The 24,767-nt window shown below is 30.2% G+C and overlaps 1 protein-coding gene across 1 annotated transcript in view; it reads left to right on the top strand.

Annotated features, from left to right (window-relative positions):
* LOC142318788 (uncharacterized) overlaps positions 1-24,767 on the top strand; it is a 324,097-nt gene that overhangs the window by 21,075 nt on the left and 278,255 nt on the right. Inside the window, exon 5 of the mRNA XM_075355258.1 lies at positions 11,983-12,165. Within this exon, the coding sequence (XP_075211373.1) occupies positions 11,983-12,165 (183 nt within the window). The remainder of the gene's footprint in view (positions 1-11,982; positions 12,166-24,767) is intronic.

Raw genomic sequence — 24,767 nt, 5'->3', positions numbered from 1 at the left:
GGTGTAGCTTCCATACCACATTTACTCAGTTATGAGCTAAACATTTTATTTAGTGAATAATTTCAAAGCTGTGAGAAATTCTGACTAACACTGTAGTTTTATTTGTTTTATTCATAATATGTTGTCTTACAATTATTATTGTAAATATTTACTAAATATCCTTTATTTGCTTGTTAATCATTTGTTGTAATTAGTTTGAGTTCGGTAAAAATTTTCTAAGATAATTATGTTGCTCAGCATCAGAAATGGGCTCTACTAATTTTTATGTTTGATTGATTTGTTAAAACACAATTTGGATAGCTAGATTTAAGAAAAGAGAACAAAATTATTAAGTTAAGAAATTATTGTTTTATAATTGTTTTTCTAATAATTATGTGTTGAGCAGACTTTTTAATTCAGAACTATTGTTGCAGAAAACTTGCCTTTTCCTTCTGACTGAATGTTGTTGAATTCCAATGCTGGTTTAATCATTTTATTTTTATTGTATTTTATACCAAAATATATTATTTTTCTAATATGTGTAACTTTTTCAGGAGGTTTAAGATTGTTAAAAGTATACAATTTTTTTTCCTTGCTTGCTTATGTAATTAACTACACATAGTTACTTTACATATATATACAAGGTGTCTGGATTAAAGGTCTCCAAAAATAACAGCTTATTTTAAGAGAACCAGTTAATATAATTGAATAATTTTTTTTAATAAACACAGCAATTCACCAAGTTTAGTTAGTCAGATTCAATGTGTGTACCTTTTCTAGCTTGGCAGATGTCTAAACGATAATCTAATTCTTGCCAGTTATTTAAGAGCATCTGCAGCATTATTAGACTAACAGCTTCAACAATTCTGTTTTACAAATCTTGAACTTTTCTGTGGTACACACAAATTTTAATAAATCTCAGAGCAAAAAAGTCAAAAGGAGTGGTATCTGGAGATCTAGGTGGGCCATGCATTTGAACCTCCTTGTTTGATCCAACATCCAGTTAAAGAGTTGTTCAAGAACATGTTAACATCTCAATGAAAGTGTGGTGGAGCATCATATTATTGGAAAAAGAAGCCTGCAGGATTCTTTTTTTTGAGAACAGTAAAGTTCTCAAGCATGTTGAGGCACATGTGTCCTGTTACAGTGGGCTCCATGAAAAATGAAATGGACTGATGACGCCATTTTTGTGCAGTTCTAACCAGACATTGACTTTCTGTATGTCCCTATCATTTTAGATTATTGTATGGGGGTTTTCAGCACCCCAAATTTGACAGTTGTGTCTGTTAACTTTCCTGCACATTTGAAAGGTTGCCTCATCACTAAATAATAAAGTATCAAAATAATTAGAATTGTTTTTGACATGGTATATTACCTCTGCAGCAAACTGATATTATAGGTGACAATCATCTGGTTTAATGTGCGGTTGGAGCCATTAATGAACAACGTCATGAACAGAGGAATGGGGAATTTGCAGTTAGTAACTAGCCTTCAAAATTATTATTTTACTACTTTATGCCAGTTCATAATCATAATTATAAATTGTTATTGAATAAATTCCTAGGAAAATTAGGGTAATTAATTTATCTTCACGGTTGCTATATTTGTTTTTGGTAATGTAATTACAGAAAAAAAGCAAAAGAAAATCAACAAATCCTAGGAAGGGGTTTACTTTAGAAGTAAAACATTACATTTTAAAAGTTACATGATTAACTATGAAAGTAATTGAACTAGCTTCAGCATAGATTATTACATTCAACTATAGGTTACAAAAAACCAAGGACAAGAATTTGAAAGCACTGAATAGTCCTACATGGATGCTGTCAAAGAAAATGAGATCTTGTGAAAAACTATTCAAATTATAAAAAAATTATAACAAGTTAGATTAAGTACCAAAACAATCAGCTTTATCTCTTAATGAATCAATATTATCTGCAACAGCATTGTTGGTGTTTTAGACATCAGCAAATATTAGTTTTAACAGATTTATAAGTAGAATTGAATTACGCAACATAAGAAGTTAGGTGAATCTGAAAGTATGAATTTCAATCCTTGATATTATCTTAACATGTTTAGTTTAAATAATAAAGGAGGAAAGCAAATGATTGACTGCAGTAAAGTATTTAACGACAGGCCTCTTCTGGAAATTTATACAGATGTATCAAGAAGTTCTCCAGGACTTTCATAACCTAATCTACCCGTTAAAATAATAGAAAAAATTCATATATACACATGTCCTAAAATGCTTCGTTTACGAGTTACGGCTAGTTAAAGATTTTGCTCAGATTTCAGCTACCCTGGTGAAATAAGATCACACTGAAATTTTTAGGACATTAATTTAGGAGCAAAATTAGTGCTTTCTTATGGTTCTTGACCAGATAAATTGAATAAAATAGAATTGAGAACAGTACCTGCAGTAGATTTTGAGAAATCTGGGGTGAAAACCAATAAATTGGGGGTAAAACACCCCTTTTGTATGTGTTTGATGTAAAATAATTTTGTTAAATTGGTAATAAACACATAAAACTATTAAAAAAAATGTGTACAGAATTTAATTCTGAACAAAATGGTGTAAGAGATACATTGAATAAAACAAAGAAAAGTTAAAAAAATCAAATTTTATTTAGAAACTGTACATTACTACTACATTTGTCAGAAAATTACTTATTTAATGTAAACAAAAACCAAATTATTTTCTTGATGATGTGAAAAATTTGTAAAAACAAAATTTACTCTACCTTCATATCCCTTATTTATAGAGACTCCATGCTTTAGAAAATTTTTATTCCGACATTCTCTCATCAATCAAATCTTCATGCAATCGCTGAGTTGAACCATTGCAATACACAAGTGAGTTTCTGCTGGATCTCTAGCCATGTGGGAATTCTGGGTAATGAATGTGCAGATTTTGCTGCTAAAAACTGATGTATTCAAAAGTCTTTTACTACTCGTGTTACTACATCTGACTTTAATTATATAAAACACAGTCTTCAAGCAAAGTGGTAAGGTGACTGGATGGCTACAGTAGATAACAAACTTTGACATATTAAAGGAACTATGCTGCCATGGGACCCCTACAGAAAACTTTGCCAAGAGAACTACTGATTGTGGAGAGGACATACAAGAGCTATATGCATAAGATGCGACTGCTGTTTAACTGTGCGCTACATCCTTGTAGATTGCATATGTTATGCAGCCTTATATTGCAAATTTAAACTATCAATTTACATTCATCGTATCCTAGGCAATGATACGAAAGGGTTAGGTCAGGTGTTGTTATTCCTATGGAGTACAAATATGTTCATAAAACATAATATTTATAAAGTTCTTGTATTTGTGTTGAGCAAAAGTGTTTATATTTTATTTTAATCATTACAGTTTAAAGTTTAGAAATGTAATTTTTGTTATCTGTGAAAGGGTCCTTTACAATCCTCATGGACTTTGTTGTCAAATCTTTTATATCCTTTTGTATATCTGTTTTTCTTTTTAAATAAATTTATCTTATTGTTATGATTCAGAGTGTGATATTAGTTGTACGTTTTTAGTGATATTTTATCTGTGTTATTAGTTATAATTTCAGTATTTTTAATATTTTAATTTTTTTTCTTTGTTTTAAATATTTTTTTTTAATTTATTTGTTCCGGGCGACAATGTGAAAGTGTTTTTTGGCATCAAGAAAAAAAATTCAAAGTTCGCAATAATTTAATAACAGCTAATCAACAATGCGCAATACTGTATTAGTATTTAAATCATTCTGTAATGTACATTAAGTATATCCGTACTGTAAACTGTGTTGTCGTTAGTGAAGGTTTTCTGTGAATTTTAGTTTCAATATGCTTGTCATACTTATTTACAACAGAGGAATAATGTGATATGGTATTCATTTTCGATGTGTAATGGTAATGCTACAGCTGCTACAGTAGAATGTGAAATACATTTTTAGAATCGCAAGATTCAAGGTCCCAAAACAATTAATGCAACTTTTCTCAATCTTAAGGAAAATTTCACTTTCTACTGTTTGTACCAGCTATGAGCGATCTGTTCAACAGGAATGTTGAAATTATTGTCATCAATAACTTAAGGTATCAGCACACATCTTTCTAAGCAGACCAAGAGTTTCATATTCAATAGTTTAGAGGACAATTAAACAAAACAAGTGTTATCCTTATGATAAAAAGCCTATTCATCATCTACACCCAGGGGACTGTTTGCTTCACTTGACATTCTGCAGCTGGTGGAATACAAATCAACAACTCTACGATTATGTTTTTTTCAGACAAGGCAAATGTCACTTGGGATGGCGTCAACAACTTGAGCATTAAGCATACACGGACAGAAGTAAATCTTCAGAAACAATGGAAGGCAATTTTCAACACAGGTTTAGCGTCAGTGTTTGGTGGGACCTTCACAATCAGCTGTTTGGACTGTTCATATTACTGGCTGCTTAAATGCTGAGAGGTCTACTTGCACTTTCTTCAAGAAGAATTGCTACAGCTGCTTGAAGATGTTCCTCTAGTGTTGAGGTATAAAGTATATTCCCAGCACAGTGGCCTTCCCACAGAAGATTTAAGGGCTACCCCTGCCGGTCATGGAGGTCTACAAACCTGGCCACCAAGATCGTTTGATCTAACATCTTTAGATTTTTGCATCTGGGGATGGATGAAGAATTTGTATACAAAGTCAAAATACATTCTCTTGAGAAATTACTTGTTTGTATTATGAATGCAGCTGTTATGAAAAAGAGCAATAAAACCATAACAGAAGCATGCCCAGAATATGTTGAAAATGGCAGACTCGTTTTTGAACATTTATAATCTGGTGTGTGTGTAATATACTTTGGTCTTCAAATTTTTCTAACTTTTCTTTGTTATATTCACCTTATCTTACATCATTTTGCTCAGAATTAAATTTGTTACAATTTTTTTAGAGTTTTATCTATTATCCATTTAACAAAGTTATTGTACATCAAACATAAATAACAGGATTCTTTACTCTAATTTATTGGTTTTAACTTCAGATTTCTCAAAAACTAACTGCAGATACAGTTCTGGGATCTATTTTATTTGATTTTTCAAGTCAAAAACTATAAGAAATTGTCAAATAATATCCTAAAAATATCAGTATGCCCTCATTTCACCAGTGTAGTTGAAATCCAACCAAAATCTTACACTAGCTGTAACTTAACAAACTAAGCATTGTAGAACTTTATATGAATTTTTCCATTATTCTCACAATTAGAGTAGATTATGAAGGTTCTGGGAGAACTATACTTTAATTTAAAAAAAAACAAATATACCAGATACACTTAAAATAATAGGTAAGAACACTCACCTATCTGTAGCATTTTTGGAGTGTTACTATGTCATAAACAAACAAATTTTATTAATTACACAGTTATAAATTAAAATGTATAATATTAAAATATTGTTAAAATTTAAAAAGAAATCATTAATGTGAATAAACTAGTTATAACTTTCTAATTTCTTATATCTACCATGGCAAGATAATGAATAGTATGAAGGCTGCTTGGAAAGTAACTTTTGATTTGTTTTTTAAAAAAACACCAATTGATAAAAAAAACATATTATATACATCTATAGGTACATTGTAAAACTACTTTTTTACATAATTACTGTCCAAATTAAGGCTTTTGTCTTAGCTGTAAATAAGTTTTTGGATACCCTTGTCATAAAACACCATTTGGGTGACTGTAAAGGTTTATTGGCCATAAAGGCGTGATCTTGGTTGATTTTTTGGAAAGAGGCAAGTCAATTAATGCTGTAACTTACTGTGAGACATTAAAGGAACTGAGAAGGGCCATACAAAACAAACAACTTGGCATGCTTAGTTTAGGCGTAGCTTTTCTTTATGACAATGATCGTTCGCATGCTGCAGTACGGCACTCAACACCAAATCGACAGTTTTAAATGGAGTTGTTTAACTGTCTTCTATGCAGCCTTTATTTGGCTCACCTTTTCTTGAAAATGAAGAAATGGTTAGCGATGCAGCATTTTGAAAATGATGAGTTGAAAAATGGTACACTATATAGTATATTGTAACGTATATTATATAAACATTGTATATTTATATATTTTGGCATGTGAATGTTTTGCTGTACTCAAAAACTTTACAGACATGAGATGTGTTCAGAAAATAATCAAACTCTATTTTTCTAATCTTTATTATTAATTTTACAGATTATTGGTCCTTGTTCCCTTCAAAGTACTTTCCTCCCTTACTCACACACTTTTCCCAGCGATGTGTCCACTTCACAAGCAGTCCTGTACAGCTTCACTTGAAGTGGCCTTTAAGGTCCGTGACGAATTAGCTTTAATATCATTAATAGTCTCAAAAAATTTTTCTTTCATCACTGATTCTAATTTTCAAAAATAAGAAAAAGTCACTAGGACCAGGTCTGGTGAATAGGGTGGCTGAAGGAGGAAAGTCATCTAATTTTTGGCACAAAACTGATGAGTTAACAAAGCTGAGTGTGCAAGAGCATTGTTGTGGTGAAGGAACCATGAGTTGTCTTGCCACATCTCTCACAAGACCAGTCTCTTTTTGTGGATTTTTCATGTAACCGTTGTAAAACGCTTTGATAGTACACACTCACTGTTCACTGTTTCACCTTGAGGGAAGAATTCAAAATGCACAGTTCCATTAAAATCGAGAAAAACACAGAGCATCGCTTTGATATTGGGTTGAGACTGACGTGCTTTCTCAGGGTGTGGAAATCCCTTGCCAATCTATTTTAACGATTAAATGTTTGTCTCAACGTTGTAGCCGTAAACCCGGCTTTCATCTCCCTTTATTATTCTTTGCATGAATGTGTTATCGTCTTGTTCAAGAAGTTGCTGACAAATAACCACTTTATATTCCTTTTGCTGTTCAGTCATCAAACGAGGAACAAACTTTGCTGCAATGCAATGGATGTTCAGTTTTTCAGTCAGAATGTCATGGCATGATCCAATTGAGATGCTAACCTCTTTTGCAAGTACTCTGACAGTCAATCGGCAATTTGAATGCACCAGATCATTGATTTTCTGAATGCGGGGTGTCATCATCAGTAACAGTCAAATACCTTCCTGGTTGAGGGTCATCTTCAATTGACTGAGGACTACTTTTAAATCCATTTGTAACATTACTTGTAAAACCATTTGTAACAATGGATGTGACCCTGAGCATCATCTCTGTAAGCTTGTTTCAAAGTTTAACCATTTCTGTAACACTTTACCCCAGTTTCACACAAATGTTTACGTTGAATTGTTGCTCCTGAAAATCACACATTACAAAAATTGCTACCAAGACTTAGCACGTTGGACTCAAATAACAATAACACAGAAACTAAATGATATATCAACAGTCTGAGAACATGTGGTTATAGATGAGGTTATGTGGAATAGAATGCTGCCAACCGCATGTCACTAAATATCTGCGTTGGTGCATAAAAATGTTTGAACAGACCTGTATGACAAGTACCTTATTTAGTTGTTCATGCGATCATTTATTCTGGTAATTGATATAGTTTCAAATATTTATAATTTCTGGTATTTACTAGCATTTATTTACGGGTATTTTATTTATGTTCGTACTATTTAAACATTTATCTGATTAGAAAATTGTGGATTTATCTAATGAAAGCTTGGATAGTTAGTAATAGTTATTATCTTGATTATATTATTTGTTGGTTATGGATAAACAAAAGAATTACTAAAGAAAAATCAAGATGAAACATGTTTGTTAATAAAGTTTGTTAACAATTTTGTTAATAAAAAATATGTGGTCTTGTCATCAAAATTAATTTATCAAAGTGTGTATCTGTTGTTGCACCTGAAGTTTTAATAATAGGCCTCTTTAATGATTTGTTACAGTTTGTTATTTTTTAAAGCCAACCTTAAGTCTCTTTAAAAAAATTCTTAGTATTTTGTCATTTAGAACTGTTATATTGATGATAAATTATTTTTTTTAGTGAAAACAGATGTTATGCTCAAGGCTACCAGATGTTGACTATGTGAGATTAACCTAGTTACCTGTGCAAATGTTTTAATTCTTTAAAAGAATAATTTTTTCTTATGTGACTTAGGTGCATTAACAATGATAACTTTAGAATATTTATTTCTATTTTATATTTTTTTAAACTATTTATACTTCATAAAATTGTGTTATTGAATTTTAATCACACTTTCATTTGGAATTCTATTTACTAATTCTAATTTAAAAAAAAAAAAATTAAGCTTACTGGATCATATAGACATCATTATAAAAAATATAATTTGATAAGCTATTTTTTGATAATGAAAATTGTGAGTAAACAACTAGGCTCATTTAGTGACGTTAATCAAAAGTCTAATCAAAACTTATGTGACAGTTTTGATTAAACTCTCAAACCATTAAACTGTAATTTTAAAGCTTCTGATGTCTGGATGATGATAAAGAATGAATATAAAAAGTTTCATTAATAGTGAAATAAAAAAACTTCAAATCTCCCAACTGTTGGTATCATTTATTGACTGAATGTATGAGCGTTTCATGAATTAATAACTTAAACAATTTAGAGAAATTTATTTTACATGTGTGCAACTAATTATGTAAAACAAGCTTCTGATCATTACTAATTATAATAGAGTTAATTTAGTTATTAAGATGTCTCTGATGTTTAAGTAATTCTGTAGTCATTACTAATTAATTATTAGTAATTATTGATAATACTTATACCTCTTATTCATATTATTATTATCCATATAATGTCCTACACATCCCTGAAAGCAGTAGGATATTTATTTTGTTACTTCAGACTACATTCAAAAATTATTTACTATTTTCTTGAAAATTGCATTCAGAATTTTTATTTGTAAAATAAATTTTGATTAATTTAGTTATGTTTATGAATTTGGTGGAAAACATACCTGGTGGAAAACAAAATTAATTACTCTGTTATTTCTCTCTCCACTGGACACTGTACATTGTTGCAAGCCTGAATCAAATTAAAGAATAGAATTGGATTGTGTTATTAGTTATACATTACATTCTCTTTTTAGTTATTCTATTGTAGTCTCTGATCAGTATTGCAGTAACTTATGCTGTTATGTAATTTAACCTATATAACCCTTGTAAACTTGTTTTCAGTAGATTAAAATTCAGCCATATTAACTTTTACTTTTAATTCAGTTTATTGACACAAAAACTAATTATCTTGTTTTGAGCCTGAGTCTTGTATCTCAGAATTTGCTGGTCAGCAAATGATAATGCTAACCACTTTTTCAGTAGTGTTTTGGAACAGATGATTTGAACCAACCTATTTCTGGTCTTGATTTTTAGTCTCTTTTATTTTATATACAAAAGCTGTTTGACAAGATGTGAACCTGAAGAGGTTCACATCCTGAAGAGGTTCAGTCCTAAAAGTTCAAATTGATGATTAAGTACATATTCTATGATCGGATCTTAGATTTTATTTCTATGGTAATTTTTCTATTAGCTTCCTGTATGCATCTATTTGTTAAATAAATGTTTTATAAGGTCTTCCTCTGTTGGTTGTGTTTAATTGTCCTGTGCAAGGGATGTTTGGGAGGTTTTTGGCTGGATAAAAGAATACACAAGATTTTTCAGAGATTTTTGTAAAATAATCCAAATTCAAAAGTTTGGTTAACTTAGCCACCATATGATTTGATGCATTTAGACAATGACTTTCAGATCTTTTATTACCCTCAGTATAATTTGTCTAACTTTACAAATAAGCTGTGACCATCATGTGAAGTGAATCTTCATATAGCGAGCCATTTCTTCAGGTTTGGGAAGAGAAGATAATTGTTGGGAACCAACTGTGGTGCATGTGGAAACACTTTGAAGCATACCGCACCACCCCTTCCATTCCTAGTCTTAATGGGGTTTATCAGAGGTCACCTTTTAGACCCTCTAAATCTGATTACATATTAGTCATCAGTCTGGCCTCTGTCATCAGTCTGACCGCTGATGCAAATGCCTTGGTAGACATTTTCATTAAGGTTTTAAGTCAACTTTTGTATCACCTTCGCTGTAGGCTTCGTCTAAACATTTTTGCTCATCTATTCTAATTTGTAATTTTCAAATGTTTCACAGAAGCAGTGATCCTGAGCCTCATTTATTAAATAAACTTCAAAGCTGGACTGCAGTAACAAGTATAAATTAATTTGAGTTTACTGTAGGCATAAGATTCTATTCTCATACCTCTTAAAATGACAATTGTAACAACAATTTGTCTTATAAATACCCCAGATACATTTCTTAATTTATTAAAGACTGTTAAGATCAATTTTGCTACTTACTAACTTACTCCGATCTGGTTCGCTTTCAGGAGTGAGGTCTCAAAGAATCATAGAAAACTGTAGCCATGACTTTTCCTGCAGATGGTCAAATTTCTTTCAGAAATGTCAGTCAAATGTGTTTTTGATTGACTGTTAACAAATGTGGGACCCATCAAGAGGAAAGCTTTTTCTTATCCAAAAAATCCTGTAAAACTTAGTGGATGCAGTTTGTAGAGCTGTCTGTAATATCAGCAAACTTACCTTCATTCTACTGTCACAATATAGCATTGTGGATTTTTGTGACAATTTTGTCGGTTGTAGTGATTTTTGGTTGTCTCAAACATTCATCATCATCATCAAGGATTTACGACCACATTTAAATTCAAAGCCCACTTTTTTTTTAGTATGAAAAACAAAGGGGAAGAATCCTTTAAAGTGGAATCTTTTTTTTTAGTTTTTTAGGGTTAAACCTTTTAAAACTGAGTACTTTATAACATTTTGAATGTCAGTTTTTTCATTTTTCAGAAAATGTAAAGAATTGTTTGCTTTACTCAATCAGCACAAACAAGCAACTAAACTCAGAAATCTGAAACTTTGCAGCACACCATTTAAAGAATCATTCTTAACAAACAGCATTGTCATTTGGTCATAGTTGTGCCATCTCTATGTCAGGCTAGGCTGAGAACTTTCTGAACAACCCTGGAAACATAAAAATACAACTTTCTTTGCAAAAGAGTAGGCCTAGTTTTACCTGACGCATCTGAACCATTAGTTTGGCCTTTCAATAGACTAAAACAACAGTTTCTGGACAGTCCTATTGATCGGCAAAGTTCCAGAGTCTGCATGAAAGACTAGAAGGTACCAGTATCTTACTTTGGGTGGAATCAAGATAGGAGCTGACAGTTCTTATAGTATCTATCCAAGAAAGAAGGGGAATGATGAATGAGGAAAAAAGAAGTCAACAAAAGGGTTGCCTCTGATCGAAGTGCAGTTGGGTAGTTTACTTTTTGCCCAGATCACATTATTAATCTTACTGATAAATTTTCTCTCTTTTTTACTTTTCTACATAATTATTCTTTTCTTCTACCTTCTTAAATACAGAGTCCATCTGCATGTCCATCTCACTCCCCAGATTTGACCCTGCTAAATTTTTTCTTGTGGGGTTTCATTAAAGATCAGGTTTGTGTATCACCTTTGTCTGTTGATCGACTTCAGGTAGGACGTATGTTGCAATAAAAATGGAAGGCATATTGAACCAAAATGAATGTTGGGTGAGAAGCTTGGATGTGTTTTTCTAAGAAATGAGACCTCAACCAAATCTGTAAGTTATCTCAATAAATTTTTATATGCTTTTAAAGTTACAAAGTTCTTTTTGAATCAGCTAGTATAGACACTGTCAGCAGATTATTTCTAAAATATTTTTTGCCATTTCTAGCATCACATCTTTTAAGTGGCTAATCTTTATATATATCTTTCTCTAGTTCATGTTGTGCTTCCATTTATTGCTACACTTTATAAGTTTTCGCATAAATTTTCCTTGATACACCTTATTATCTCTACACATTTTCAATTCAGGGTAGGTGGTATATGTACTGTAGTTATCCTACAGGTTGGTATAATTTTATTTAAATCATCTTATATACTGTTATAGTTTAAAGCTTTTAATGAAGTTTCTTGTGTAATTTTTTAACTCAAATGCTATATATGGTTGATTTTGTTGTAGAGTGCTAAAGAAATGCGTGCAGCACTGACAGCTGAGGTGGCTGATAAACATGACCAGGTGCTTGCCCTTAGGCGTGATGTTCAGCATCTTGAAGAGAAGCTTCGTCAGGCTGATATGCAGACACATTTTAAGGATGATATTATTAAAGAGTTGCGCAAGGAAATCAAAATAGCTAATAGTAAGGTAAAAGAATAAGTAATTGTTTGGAATAATGAGTACTTGTTTGAATTTATCTTTCTGTAATGATTTTTATTATATTCTACTATCATTTCTTTTAACATAGTATGCTAAATATATTTTACCTACGTATTACCACTGTTTGTGTAATACCTATTTATATGATTACTTACCTATTATTATTTAAGATATATTTTCCTTTGCTTTATTAAGTTGTAAATACCTTTATCTTGTTCTTACTTTTCATATTATTAATGCTTCTAGTATGTAGCTTTTTTTCTGTAATTGCTTAATTACTAATATTGTATGTGCAGATGTCCAGTATAATTAATTTGAAATTTTTTCTTTTTTAATCTACCACTTCTTGTAGAACTGTTTTTTATTTATGTTTCTTATTTCAAAGATAAGGTTTTTTTATGTAAAAAAAATGCTCACTTCATTGTTCATCACAGAAATACCTATAGGGTCAGTCCATTTGAGTGTCCCAAAAAAACATAAGCTGGTTGCTTGACCAATTAAAAAAAAATTGAAACTTACCCACTTTTTTCCTACTTGTCTCAGGACCTTAAAACTTTTTAATTTTCTATTTAAACTGCCTGTGTTGGTGATTTTTGTTAACGGTGTGCACACCTATTTTTGTGTTTGTAAGGCTTAACAGAAAAAATCATAACTGAAAAACTATTGATCGTGGATGGATGAAACAAAAAGAAATTTATGAATATTTTCCCAAGGTAAAAGATTGGTCCAGTGGTTTATTTAGCTATCTGATGTAATATCATGGTATTACATCAATTTCATGAAGAAATGTGAAATTTCATTTTTGATCATTTTTTTCAAGAGGCAGGGATGGCATGCACAATTTGAATTATTTTTTTTTATGTATAGGTATACGTTACAGTTTTACCATAAATAATATTAATGGCGATATACTTATCCCTAAATTTTTATGAATTTTTGAAAACAAATTTCTTTTTAAAAATTCATATTCCAGCTTCAAATAACTGGAAATTTCAAATTTGTGCAACTTGCAGTGTTTTTGTTGATATTTATGACAAATATGTTTCTTGTGTATTGTACTAATAAAAAAGTTATAACCTTTCAAAAATCATGAAAAACCTGTTAAAAGCAATACAATTTTGACTCGCTAAATAAGCGCTCCGAGGGGGTTTCTTGTCTTATTTGCACTTCACATTTTTTATATTTAGCCCTATGTTGTGAAGTTGATGTTATCAATATTTATAAAATAGTTTTTTTTAAATTATTAGTGGTAGGCCATAATGTAAATAACTTAACCAATACCAGTAAACCTGATACAATTAATTTTTGTAAACACTATCAAAGAAAAAATAAATTGTAGCAAAATTTTAACTATTCTTCAATGAATTAGCCTGTTATTGTAGCAATGAAAGTTTATTATTTAGTGTGGTTAACCAATGTGCTTAATTTTTTCAATTTTGATGGAGCTGATACACCCAAAATGCTATAAGCAGCATTCAGTTGTTCAATATTGCTATGTGGGGGAATGCTCTTGGTCTTTGCATTCATATAGTTCTTTGTTCTGCTGAGAAAAAATACTTTTGAAACGGTTAACACAGAGACTTTCCAGGAACTAAATTTAAATTTGGAAAAATGAGTTTTTTAAGTGCTTGCTATAATTTTATTTGTTTTAAGTTTTTCTTAACTGTTTTTTTTATGAGTTCTCAAAGGGTCACAACAAAACTGTCCATTCAGGTGACTGAATTTTGACAAAACATTTTTTCATTATATTTATAAACATTAGTGACTTCTGAATTAACACGAAAAAAATAAGTTGTTGGTTTTCATCACTAAATTCACAAATTTTAATGAGTTCTTTTGGCACTGTACCATACACTGTTATGACACTCTTCATTCACATAAATTTCTATGGAACACTGTTCTTCCATTGTTTTTCGTGAAATTACTTGAAAATAATATAAAAATTTAACAGATTTTAAAATCTACAATTATAATATTATTAAGTAAAACTTATTTATTTAATAAATACTTCCAAACACAGGATAAAATTTGAGACACTTGGTAAAGATCTGAATAAGGTCATTGACTATTGTCAGACTGACCAGTCTGTAACTGCAAAGCTAAATGAGGCAAACAAGCATAAGCGAGCGCATAATTCATGTTGCAACATGAATTATCCTGACAACTGGAAATGGCTTCAAGTGCCTGTTATAACATCACCACAGCTGAATGATTCAAACAAGTGTATTTCAACTATAGTAAGAAGTATAAAAATATTAAAGTGCCAAGAAGACAAGAAACCCCCTTGGAGCACTTATTAGTGAGCCAAATGGTATAGCTTTTAACAGGTTTTTCATGATTTTTGAGAGGTTATAACTTTTTTATTAGTACAATTCAGAAGAAAATTTTTTATTTGCCATAAAAATTTACAAAATCTGCAAGTTTTGCAAATTTGAGATCACCAGAGTTATTTGAAGCCAAAATTTGAATTTAAAAAAAATTAGTTTTCAAAAATTAATGATAATTTAGGGGTAAGTATATCACCATTAATATTATTTATGGTAGAACTACTAAGATATACCTACATATAAAAAAAATAATTCAAACTATATATGCCATTCCTGCCTCTTGAAAAAAATTACCAAAAGTGAAATTTTTTGTTTTTCATGTTCAACTTTATTGTTAACTTTCTCAGAGAGAAGGGAGATAGGTAAATACTGGACCAATCTTTTACCTTGGGAAAATGTGAATAAATTGCTTTTTGTTTCATCCTTCCAGTTTTTCAGTTACCATTTTTTTTTTTTGTAAACCTTACAATAACAAAAATAGGTGTGCACATCGTAACAAAATTGGCTACCAAAGGTGAACTGCTTAAACAGAAATTAAAAAAAAAAAATAGTTTTAAGGCCCTGAGACATGTAGTAAACAAGTGGGTAAGTTTTTTTTTTTGAATTGGTCAAGCAACCAATTTTGGGTCACTTCGAATGGATTGACCCTATAAATTCATGACACCATTTTTACGTGTCAGGCTTAAAAATGTCATGTTTAAAGAAGTAAATAAATGGTTTTAATTTAATTACTAAATTGCTTTTCTCAAGTCCAATTAATGAAAATGCGTAAGTATAGTAAAATAGCGAAGTGTGGGTGGAACCACCATAGGGTTTAAGTCCAGGGTATGAACTTAAATCAACTAAGATTCATGGGATGCACTGGTAATTTAGGGAACCTTTTGTTCTCTTGTTTTTGTATTTATTTAGAGAAGGGGCACATTTTTATTTTGTAACTCTGTTTTATTATATTGACATTGTAAAAATTCTACTACTCCTTGTCAGTTTAATGATAAATTTGGGTCTGAGGGAGTCCTATAGACTTTCATCTTCCAACCTTTTATGGTTTCATTATGTCCAGAATCTTAGAGAGTAGAATCTCCATAAATGAGTATTAACTAAACCGTATTTATAAAATAATTCAGTTTTTTAATTATGGTGAACAAAATATAAAGTACAGTTCATTTTAGATGAGATTCATGGTATTGGCAATGATTCTATCAGTCAATGTTTCTTATAAAACAAAATGGAAAATATTTATTAGTGATCAGATTATTGTTAATTGTTACAGTTGCATTATCTGGGTTTGGATGTATCCCCTTCGAAGAGTAAATCAAATTGCAGTGTTATTATTCCTTCATCAATTTCATGTGTCAAAAACAAAGATCTGCCTGTAGAAATTCCTGCTTCTAATTCCTGCATTCCTTCATCACCTGAAACACTTATATTATGTACTGCTGATAATAGAGAGTATAAATTCATGTTGCATTCATTCAAATTTGGTAATAATAAAAATGATTCCACTCAAGTGGCTGCTCCATACCATTACGTCTCTTTAAATTTAAAACATACTTCAGATAATGGCAATGATAGTTGCCTTGAAGATTTTGTTTGTCATGATGAGATTAAAAAAAATATAAACTGTAACAGTGGAAGAGTATGTTTTACTAAGGATGTTATGTTGAAGGATAAGCATGAAAAACAAGGAAAAAAAAATAATAAAAATACAAGTATTAAAAATTGTTTATCTCAAGTTATTGATAAACATGAATACTCATATGGAGACTACATTAAGAAATCAAAAACTAATGAATTTTATAACAACGATAAAGCTAGTTAATGTGTGTAATTTACATATGCATCTCATTAAAAAAAAGAATTATTAGGTATCTGATAATAAAGAAAGGTTTTATTTAATATGAATTTTTTTATTCTGTATTCTTTTACACATTAGCTTAAAATTATTACCACTTTATATTTATAAGCGTTTATTTAATCAGTTATTTTTGTTGTTAATTTGTAATGTTTTTTATTTTTCTTTAATTTATTGAGTTTTTAAATTTCAAATTATTTTTTGTATCTTGATTTATTCTAAGTATTGAATTCCTGAGATTTCACAATTTTTAATGTTTCACACGTTTTGCTGATTCATGAAAAAAAAAATTGTGCTTGGTGTTTTATGAAGTTAGTTAAGTCTTTTAACAGTATATCCGTGTGCAATCAGAATTTATAAAATTATGATAAAATGACTTTGTATTTTTAAATATAAGATTATCAGGTTTTGAATTCTTGAAGTAACATAAATAATTGTTGATAAAAAAGGAGGAACACACCAATAAAATTTTGATTTTGATCTTTTTTCGTTTATACTATATTTTAGTAGATGGTCTGTTTCATAGTAGATGTGTCATTTTAAAGAAAATTCTATTCATTTTTAAATTTAGATTATTTGATCCTAAAAATTTTACTTGGTCTTGAAATTTTGATTAAAAACTATTGACTGTTTACAACTGCTAAGCAAAAAATAATTCTTTGGTTGATTATTTATTAAATATTACCTTTTTTCTGTATAAATATGCTGATAGTCCAAAAATAAAATATAGAGTGCCAGTATCTTTATGATCTGTAAAGACGATTCATTTTTTAATGTTTAGAGATAATATGAAAATTGAGTGTGTGTGTGTGTGTGTGTGTGTGTGTGTGTGTGTGTGTGTGTGTGTGTGTGTGTGTGCATGCCTGCATGCATGTATACATTGGTGTCTTATTTGATTTTATACTTCAGGAGTGTTGTTATCTACAGTCATAAAATTTGATGTGTAAGCTTGTGTATAAAAAGAGTAATTGTTATAGGATTTATAGTCTGTTAAAATAAAATACAGGGATGAAAAGATGTTGATATGTTAAAAAAGATTGGACTTAATGAAGATATAACTTGGATATTAAAAAATAATGTAATGGAAAATAAAGTTAATAAAAGTTCAGTTTTTATAAAAGCATTTGTCCCCCATTAAATAATTTAATTTTTATAACTTTTTACTGTTTCGATCTGTCAACTAAAACTTGTTTGTTGTCTGTCTGGTGTGATTTCCTGTCATAAGATGTAAATGATTCCAAATTGCATAGCTATTTTCAGCAGTAATGATTGTCTCATGCTGGGCTTACTCAGGAAAATTAGGAATGAATGGGGTTTTCATTGCCTTCATTTCATGAATGAATGTAAACCTGTATGCCAAGCCCCTTGAATTGGATGAGATTTCAGCACTCTTAAGCATCAACTTCAGTCTGTTCCATCAGGGATTGGCTGTTAATAGACATAATTACTTTTAAAGAAAGCTGTTGTGACAAGAACCTTTTTGTATCCCAAGTGACCTATAAATATCACAGCCATATGAAAGATTGTTGGATTTCCTCAAGCCATTCCCATCCAACTGGATCATTAGGTGAGAGGGATCAGTAGGTGTGTAAAATTAGCAAATTCCTAGACTTCCTGGAATATTAAAAAATTACTTTTGTGCTCATTATTAGCCTACTTAAGAACTACTGTATATTTGAAGTTATTATCATAAACTGGTTAAGGTCACAGAAATGGAAGAGATGCTTTCTTTCAAGAGCAAGTATATCAGAGATGCTCTTTATCTTCATGGCATTTGGAGCAATTCTATACTGTGAGGAGGATAAATGAGCAAAATCATTTAGTAGGTAGTCATGTAAGTAGAACTCCCATACTAAAAATTAACTGATATGATCTCGGTGCTGCCGGGTCATCTATCAGTGTAGATTATTATTACCTCTGCAGCACATTTCACTACATTAATTTACTCAAAATAACATGAATTTTGGCTTGAAAACTGGTATACTCACTTAGACTTACCACTAAAGGAATTTCATTCAGTTATTATCATGTATTACTTCTCCTAGCCATTAACTATTTCTGGCCACCCCAGACATGAAATTTTACATTTATTAAGCACATCAGTAATGACTAGAGTGCTTGGTGTTAATTTTTATTTTTCCCACCTCCACCACTCTCTACCATTCAATATCTGTTATCAGTTAGTTAGGCTTTGCATTACATGCTGCTCTACTAGCAGTCTTACAGCAAATTACAACCTGCAACAGTCCTATAACAATGGAAGAAATGCTTCTGAAAATACCAGGGATGCATAAAATTCCAAATTCTGGAGGGTTTGGATCTTTTCCTGCATGGTAGATTGTTGGTCTGTACCATACAGAGCTCTGGATATTGTATGTGGTCTTACTCTACTCACTTGTATCAATAATAGCCTGTATTCAAAGCATTATTCATAATCTCTGAAGGTATGTAAGAATTTCTTGTAGATAAGAACAGAAAGACCATATGTATAACTTAATTCTGCCAGCAATCTATTTATAGTAAGGCACTAAAATAACAGGAATAAAATCCTCCTCTTAGGGAAACTTCCATGTTACTTTTGTGCTGTTTCCCCAAAAAACTCCTTAGTTATTACTACACAATAGATATTATTTAAAAGTCCCCCCTTCATCGACTCTAGTAAAAATTATTACAAAAATAAAAATAAAAAATAACAAATAATTGTTTCCTACTTGATATGATATTTCACAGTTTAACAGTTTTCAAAATAAATGATGAGACTGATTAGTCTAAAACTATTTGGAAAGAATAATCACTGCTATAGGTCCTCAATAAGGAAGCTTTCTATGGAGAAATAATTATATTCAAGGACCTTAATTATAAAGGGATTGACTTTTTAAAGCAGTAAATTAATGCACCTCTTTCTGTCAAGGAACAGTGCAAAATATATATACACTACCTTCTACTTGGCAAAGGAAAGTTTTTTCCTTATCAGATGATCAGGATGTAAGATAGTTTTAAACCTTTTATCAACAAAGTGTAAATTAAAGAAAACAATTATTTAGTTTTTTTTCAGAAAGCTTAAATATAATTATTTTAGTTGTTTTTAACTATATTTTATGATTTGTAACTTTGCATAGAGCTAAAATGGCAATTGTTATAAAATATTCTTGAATGGGTTTTTATTATGTTCATTGATAAAAAAAAAAATAAACAAATAACTTAGTTCATTTGGGTAATTAATCTTGAACTTTACTGAAAAAGGGTTAAAATTTATTTCAACCTGAGCAGTTTTGGCAGAATTCAACAGCATATTGTTAGAATATTTTTATAAGGAGTTTTTGTATACTTTGATTTAATATATGTAATTTAAATTATAGTGAAGCTCCTTGTAAGATATGGTACAACACAATTATTTATCTTAATTAGTGCATTGTAATTTAATATTAATATCATTTAAGTATACAATTAATATTAATAAAATAAATAAATAAATCTTTTATTCTGATCAGTACGTATCAGGAATAAAAGACATCCGGAATAATAAATAAATGTCAGGAATGGATTGTCTGTACATTAGATCATACCTATATATCTAATGTATTGTAGAATGCATTAAATATTTATATTACAGTGTCACTTGAATTTTGTGGAATTTAACTCTATGAATATAGTTAAATATGAATGTTTTAATTGTTTCTAATTTTTATATATTATTCATAAATCAATGTTACAATTAATGGGAACTTTGAATTTTTATGTAAAAATTTAATTTTTATCCTTGCATTGCTAGGAATGAATTACTTTATTACTTACTTATTTGCTTTATTCCCTTCATGGTAGTTTTTGTGTAATTAACCAAAATTGTTTTTATTTAAAAACCAGGTAGAAACAGATGTCTTTTTTATCCATTATCTCAATTATATTTGATCTTATAAAGAACATCTTAGCTGATTCTTATGAAACTTGAATTCACCTTTGACTGAAATACTGACTAAAAAATATATGAAATTGCATTTTTTTTTGGATTTACTTGACTGATAGCTGTAAGTAAAAAAATAACTGGAGTACAGTTCACAAAAATCTACAATTTTATATATATATATATATTTTCATGACGGTTTTTAGTATGATTGCAAGGAAAAAATTTAAAATTTTAATAACTGTTATAGGAAACATATTTTTTAAATACTGCACTTGTGGTTAACCATTTTACAAAAATGTGCATAAAAGAGATCAAGCTGTAGTGATGAGTAGAAGAATGGCAACCTCTAATTCAGAAAGAAGTGATAAGGTTACAGTCTCAAGCCATTGTTTTTTAGCATGTATGTAGAAGAAGGAATGCAAGAATTTAAAGACAAAATTGAGAAAAGCATTAACTACTCATGTTTGCATTTACAAGGTGTGGCTATTAAATAATGAGACTAATGCTGTAAAATATTTAATTTTAAATTTAAACATATTTAGTTATTATCCCCTTCAATATACATCCCTCTATCCCTACAATGCGAATTTTCCATTGTTGGAAACAGTGCTGGAAGTCTTCTTCTGTGAGCTCATTCATGATGTGTGCCATTCTTTCTTTCACAGCTTTAACGGTCTAAAATCTTGTTCCTTTTAATGCCGATATGACCTTGGAGAACAGATAAAAGTCACATGGTGCCAGGTCAGGTGAATAAGGTTGATGATCTAACACTGGGATGTTGTACTTGGCTAGAAACATCATGACAGACAATGCAGTGTGAGCCGGTGCATTGTCCTGATGAAGAACCCATGACTTGTTATTCCACAATTTGGGTTGTTTTTTCTTATTTTTTTATGGAGTTGAGGAAGGAACTTGAATAAAGACAAGTTAACCGATGGTCAGATCAAATCAAATTATCAATTTTTTCATTATTTTTATAAGTTTTTGATGTAGAAGGGCGACCCGAGCAAACATCACCTTCGTCTATTTGGTCATCTTGGAAACAGTTAAACCACTTAAAAACCTGCACACTTGATAAATATTCATTACCATATCATTTTTTTAATAAAAGATAAGTTTCAGTAGCAAAATTTCACAACTATTCTTTGCTCAAATAAAACAGCGTTTTTTTTTGGCAAAAAAAATGACAAAATGGAAGGTCACGGCCAGACTAATATGTCTACAGAAACTGGAGTGGCAACAATCGAAAGAAAAGGCTTCACGCTACACAGCTGTCAGTCATATGAATTTGGTGCATGAGCAGTTCCTTCTGTGGCAGCATTAGTCTCATTATTTAATAGCCACATCTCGTATTTAATTTTCCACAGATAAAGATGTTTACAGACTTACCAGTTGGTCAACCAGCCCTGGTCTCTTAAATGCAATCAGTTGTATCAGTCCAGTTGATTTGTTTACTGTGTTCAGATAGTGTTTATTTAGTATTTGATTAGAATTCAAAATTCAAAGTGATTAATTTTAATTTTATCAAAATTGAAAGGGTAGGCTTTTTAAATACAAAGATTATCATAGGAAAAAGGATGAAAATGTTGAAATTGTTGATTGCATTATTCTTTTGACAGAAAATTAAACAAGAATTACGAATGGTGTGAATTCAATTCAATTTAAAACAAAGCTAATCAGATTTAACAGAAAGGAGAACAGTGAGGAATTAAATATTAAGAGAGGGATTCATACTATACCAGAAGTGACAGCATTTTTTTATTTAGCTAGTTGAATTACAAACAATGGAAAAAATTTGAATAAAGTTCACTAATAGATGACCAGAAGCAAGGTGTTCATGTAGAAAATAAATCTGCTATTATTAAACATGTATATAATAATTAAAAATATAGTTTAAAAATATTTGTTTGTGCTAATGAGAGACGAAAGGATAAGAATAAAGGAAAAAATTGAGGTCTGAAATTTGTTCTGTTATTTGTAGAGAATTAGTTGGATTGATAAAATACAAGATAAGATGAATAAGAGAGGAGAGAAATTTGTGGAAGAATATTGTAAAGAGATGAAATAGGTTGATGGGCTATGTATATGTATTAAGATAATTCTGGTTGAAGGTAAAAATTTTAGAGGAAGACAAATTAAATAGATTTAACAGATAATTACAGATGTTAGGATTTAGTAATTAATTTGAGGTTAAAGAATTTGTTCAGAAGAAAATAGAATGGAGAAATGAAAAATATATCAAAAGTACATTTTATTTGTAGTTTTGAGTCAAAATAGAGTAGATACAAGGAATGATGCAAGTTTGCTGGGATTGATGTGTAATCAGCTGTGTTTTCAATTCTACGAGTATTTGTTTTTTGAGCTTACTCTCAGAGAATTTATGGATGAAGGCGCTTAAATTTAAGGGAGTAAAATTTTAAAAGAAATTATTTGGTTGATAATAAGTATTTCTGAGTGAAAGAAACAAGAAAATTAAGAATAAGTTTTTGGCAGAAATATAATTTTAGAATACAACCAATATTTGTATGGCTCAGTGTAGTTATGAGAGGAGAACAGATTGCACAGTTATTGAAATAATTTTTATTTTTGCCTATTGGATGTATGTTCTTGCTTATTACAAATGAAAATACAATAAAAATTGTTCTTATTTATGTGAAAAAATGTGATATTTCTCTGAAATTGTGAATAATAATGTTCATTAAATATCCTCCTATATAAATACATAAAATTTATGAACATAAATTTCAGCATTTATGAAATTAGATTTAGATTAAAATTTAAGGATGAGCTTGTCTATCCATACACACCTCAGTCTAAAAGCTTTTGTATTTGTTCCTAACCTTCTGCGGTTTGTTACCTTAATCTTATGTTTTTTAGTTTGCTTGCCTACCAAATGAGCATTTTTACCATGAATGTATTTCAAAAGCTATAGAATTTAGATATGTTCTTTCAAATTTTTGTAACAAGTCCTCTTTTGGGTGTAAATGTTGGTCAGTCTTTTTGGACTTTTGGTTAACTTGTTATTTGGGTTTTATCGAAAAAATAATTTTTAAAAGATGACTAAATACACCATATCCTGACAGAAAAATAAAAAATGATAATTATCTTTAGTGATTTTGGTCTTCTAAAACCAAATTTGGCAAAATTTCTATTGAAAACTGTTGGGGTATGTTTGTATCTAACACACAAAAGTAAGCATATATGTATATATGCTTAGTGTATATATATACACATTATACACTAGTGTATGCACGTGCAATAATCTGTGTATGAAAAGATTAGCATATGTCTTTAAAAGGAAAAATTCCTGTTAGTTAGTGGTCTCATGTTTATATTTTTTGTTTTTTATAAAATGCATAATACGAGGACTATTTGGAAAGTAACTTCCAATTTATTAAAAAAATACCAATTGATAAAAAAACTATATATAAATCTTATAGCTACATCTATTAGCTACTTTTCTACGTAACTGCCATCCAGATTAGGGCATTTATATATTTGTAAACAAGTTTTTGAATACCCTCGTCATAAAATTCGGCCACATGTGAATTAAGCCAACTAGTAACACCATTTTTCAACTCCTCTTCATTTTCAAAACACAGCATGCATAACAATTTCATTTTGTCTTTTCTTTGAAAAGGTGATAATCATTGGAAGCCAAATCAGGAGTGTATGGAGGATAGTTAATAACTCCCATTTGAAATCGTCTATTTGGGATTGAGTGCATACTTAATTATGGCGAGAGCATTTCATGAAGAAAAACAGTACCTGAACTCAGCATGCTGCGTTGTTTGTTTTGTATGGTCTTTCTCAGTTTCTTTAATGTCCAAAGCAAATTTCAGCATTAATTGTCTTGCCTCTTTCCATAAAATCAACCAAGATCACACCTTTATGGTCCCAAAAACAAATGACGGCTTTGTTGAAGTATGTATTTAATGCACCTTTATGCGTTTTCGAGGAGAACTAGTGTGCTTCCACTGCCCTGATTGAGCATTTGTTTACACATTAACAAATTTAACCCATGTCTCATTGGCTGTTGTTGATGATGGGGTCAAGCAGTGTTTTGAAAATGATGAGTTGAAAAACAGTGTTACTACCTGGTTTAATTCACAGGTGGCAGAGTTTATGGCAAGGATATTTGGATGGCAGTTATGTAGAAAAGCAGCTAAAAGTTATAAATATAATAGATTTTTTCTTATCAATTTGTGTTATTTTTAATAACGAATCAGAAGTTAAATGTAAACAGTGTTATGCACTTTTTACCATTTCCGGCATAGTCACTTCAGAGGGTCTCCAATGTGTGGTTCATTGGTGACTTAGTGATTAACTATTGTATTTGATGGAGATGAATCTCCCAATGTTGTATAAAGTTTTACTTAAATTTTCTTTGCACTTTCAAAAAGTCTTTAAGAAAAAAGTATTTAATCACTGCATGAATATTCAGATTTTTCCATTTTAAAAAAAAAAAAATGCTGTGTTAAGTGATGTAGCAACTTGAAACTAATGA

This window comes from Lycorma delicatula, chromosome 2 (assembly GCF_047948215.1).
Source record: "Lycorma delicatula isolate Av1 chromosome 2, ASM4794821v1, whole genome shotgun sequence".
NCBI classification, from domain to species: domain Eukaryota; kingdom Metazoa; phylum Arthropoda; class Insecta; order Hemiptera; family Fulgoridae; genus Lycorma; species Lycorma delicatula.
The sequence above is the reverse complement of the archived record's forward strand: the minus strand, read 5'-3'. Positions and strand labels throughout refer to the sequence as shown.